Here is a 3,408-nt window from a genome sequence, read left to right on the forward strand (position 1 = left end):
CAATTGTCCTAATAATGGCCTTTATAGCAAATTTGTTCCTATAGGATCACACATCTCATTGTTGTCCTAAGGTCTTTGAGTTCATTTAGCATGCAAGTCTTTCAGTTGTTGCCTCTTACATCGTTCAAATGATTAGCATCCTATTAATTTTGGCCCACATAAATTTGTACATGCACTTCCACCCCCACCCCCAGTCCTTTTGAGGGCAAATTGGACAAAAATACCAACTTCAGGAGTTGTCAATGTGACTAGTTCCAGGAACTAGGTGACATATGGGAAAAGTGTCCTACAGCTAATGGGCAGGTGCCAGGTAGGGAAAGGAGGGTTGAAATGGAGTGAGCAGAACATACCCTGGTGTTTGACTAATTTGTGTTGGAGAAAAGGTCATGAGTTTACCGAAAATAGCAAAGAGATATTTCCTAGCAGAAGGAGAGAGATTAGATTTGCATTTAAATAATGCAGTTTTTAGGCCAGGATCTGTGGCTCATGCCTGTAATCCCAACACTTAGAAGGCTAAGGTGGGCAGGTCACTTGAGGTCAGGAGTTCGAGACCAGCCTGGCCAACATGGCAAAACCTCGTCTCTCCTAAAAATAAAAAAATTGGCCAGGTGCGGTGACTCACGCCTGTAATCCCAGCACTTTGGGAGGCCGAGGCAGATGGATCACCTGAGGTCAGGAGTTCAAGACCAGCCCGGCCAACATGATGAAATCCTGTCTCTACTAAAAATACAAAAAATTAGCCTGACGTGGTGGCAGGCACCTGTAATCCCAGCTACTCGGGAGGCTGAGGCAGGAGAATCGCTTGAACCCAGCAGATGGAGGTTGCAGTGAGCCAAGATCATGCCATTGCACTCCAACCTGGGCAACAAGAGTGAAACTCTGTCTCCCGCAGGGGGAAAAAAATACAAACATTAGCCGGGCGTAGTGGTGCATGCCTGTAGTCCCAGCTACTCGGGAGACTGAGGCAAGAGAACCATTTGAACCCAGGAGACAGAGGTTGCTGTGAGCCAAGATGCACCACTGAACTCCAGCCTGGGTGACAGAGTAAGACTCCATCTGAAAAAATAAGTAAATAGATAAATAAGCAGTATTTAGCAAGCATGTAACCTTCAGCCTCGCCTTGGTGTTTTTCTGGCAAACTCTCGCACCTATCTGACTGCAGTTTGGTCCTTGTTCCAGGTGTGCTGGAGGAAGCGGAGTTTTACAACATCGCGTCCCTTGTGCGGCTGGTTAAGGAAAGGATACGGGACAATGAGAACAGAACTTCACAAGTAATGTGTTTGGAACTGTTAAGGAGGGATGTCTCAAGTGGGCTTCTGTCAGTCGGTCTGTGATTTGAAAAGGATGCCTTTCCCCTTAGAGCTGGAGGTCTGTGTGGAGCACTGTTTGCAGCACAGGGAATGCACACTCAGCAATACTGCACAGGAGAAAACAAGAAGAAACCACAAAGAAAACAGAATAGGCATATGTCCCAATAGAATGAGAAGATTGTTGCTGCTCACCAGATGGCAGGAGGAGGCGCCCAGGGCACTTTAGGTCCAAAACCTGTTCTCTCTGCCCGAGTATGTCTCCCTTTTAAAAACCATAGAGGTCTTGGTTCCACCTGTTAGCTGCTCTTTTTTTTTTTTTTTTTTTTTTTTGGAGACAGAGTCTCGCTGTCTCCCAGGCTGGAGTGTAGTGGTGCGATCTTGGCTCACTGCAACTTCCACCACCCAGGTTCAAGCAATTCTCCTGCCTCAGCCTTCCATGTAGCTGGGATTACAGGCGCTGGCCACCACATGCGGCTAATTTTTGTATTTTTTTTTTTTTAGTAGAGACGGGATTTCACCATGTTGGTTGGGCTGGTCTGGAACTCCTGACCTCAGGTGATCCACCTGGGATTACAGGCTTGAGCCACCATGCCCGGCTTGGCCGCTCTTTATGGATATGAGCCTTTAGCATGTGATTGAGTCACATACGGCTCCTGTGAGCCACTTGAAACCAGTCTCATGGGGTAGGCTTTAGCAGCTGCTTGTGAACCATGGTTTTTTGTTTTGTTTTGTGTTTTTTGAGACAGAGTCTCACTCTGTCCACCGGGGGGCAATCTTGGCTCACTGCAAGCTCCGCCTCCTGGGTTCACGCCATCTCCTGCTTCAGCCTCCTGAGTAGCTGGGACTACAGGCTCCTGCCACCATGCCCGGCTAATTTTTTTGTGTTTTTAGTAGAGACGGGGTTTCACCGTGTCAGGATGGTGTTGATCTCCTGACCTCATGATCCACCCACCTCGGCCTCCCGAAGTGCTGGGATTACAGGAGTGAGCCACTGCGCCCAGCCTGAACCATGCTTCTAAGAACATGATATCAAGCTGCTCTTTATGATGGCGGGTGGGGGGGGGGGACAAGGTCTCACTCCCATTGCCCAGGTTGGAGTACAGTGGAATGATCAAAGCTCACTACAGCCTTGGCTTCCCAGGCTCAGGTGATTTTCCTACCTCAGCCTCCCAAGTAGCTGGGACTATAGGTGCAAGCCACCACACCTGGCTATTTTTTTACGTTTTGGGTAGAAACAAGCCTTGTTGGCCAGGCTAGTCTCAAACTCCTGAACTCAAGCAATCCGCCCACCTCATCCTTCCAAAGTTCTGGAATTACAGGTGTGAGCTACTGCACCTCGCCTTGATTCTCATATTAACTCAGATATAGTAACAAGAGTGAAAGGGAATTTGCCCACCTAGTTAGAGGAAAGAAAGATGTTAGGGCACATCTATTTCATATCCTGCCATTCATCATATGTTTTTCATGTGTTTAAATGGCCATAATAGCTTCTATTTGACCCTTGGGATCCTGTAAGTAATTGAAAGTCCTTGCCCTTAAGAAGCTTGAAGTTGGCCGGGCGTGGTGGCTCACGCCTGTAATCCCAACACTTTGGGAGGCCGAGATGGGCAGATCACGAGGTCAGAAGATCAAGACCATCCTGGCTAACACGGTGAAACCCTGTCTCTACTAAAAATACAAAAAAATTAGCTGGGCGTGGGTGGCGGGCGCCCGTAGTCCCAGCTACTTGGGAGGCTGAGGCATGAGAATCGCTTGAACCCGGGAGGCGGAGCTTCCAGTGAGCCGAGATTGCGCCACTGCTCTCCAGCCTGTTCAACGAGAGAGACTCCGTCTCAAAAAAAACAGAAGCAGCAGCTTAAAGTCTAGCAGGAAAATAGATCCTCTCTTTCATGCGATTAAACTGTTTTAAGAAACTGCGACTACAGAGTTAACAGTAAGAGGGCAGAGTCGTGCTCCACCGTGACTACCTGTCTTGTAGCATAATTGCCTCTTTTCCCATCAGATACTGGTGGTAGATGCTTTAGATATAATCTATTGCGGCACAGAATTTTCCTTCTTAATGGCAGGAAAATTACTCTTTTTTCTTCTTTTTTCTTTT

The 3,408-nt window shown here is 47.7% G+C and overlaps 1 protein-coding gene across 1 annotated transcript in view; it reads left to right on the forward strand.

The window, feature by feature from the left end:
- KCTD2 (potassium channel tetramerization domain containing 2) overlaps nucleotides 1–3,408 on the forward strand; it is a 27,945-nt gene that overhangs the window by 13,953 nt on the left and 10,584 nt on the right. Inside the window, exon 4 of the mRNA XM_011964515.1 lies at nucleotides 1,180–1,271. Coding sequence (XP_011819905.1) covers nucleotides 1,180–1,271 — 92 coding nt within the window. The remainder of the gene's footprint in view (nucleotides 1–1,179; nucleotides 1,272–3,408) is intronic.

This window comes from Mandrillus leucophaeus, unplaced genomic scaffold (assembly GCF_000951045.1).
Source record: "Mandrillus leucophaeus isolate KB7577 unplaced genomic scaffold, Mleu.le_1.0 Scaffold1, whole genome shotgun sequence".
NCBI lineage: Eukaryota > Metazoa > Chordata > Mammalia > Primates > Cercopithecidae > Mandrillus > Mandrillus leucophaeus.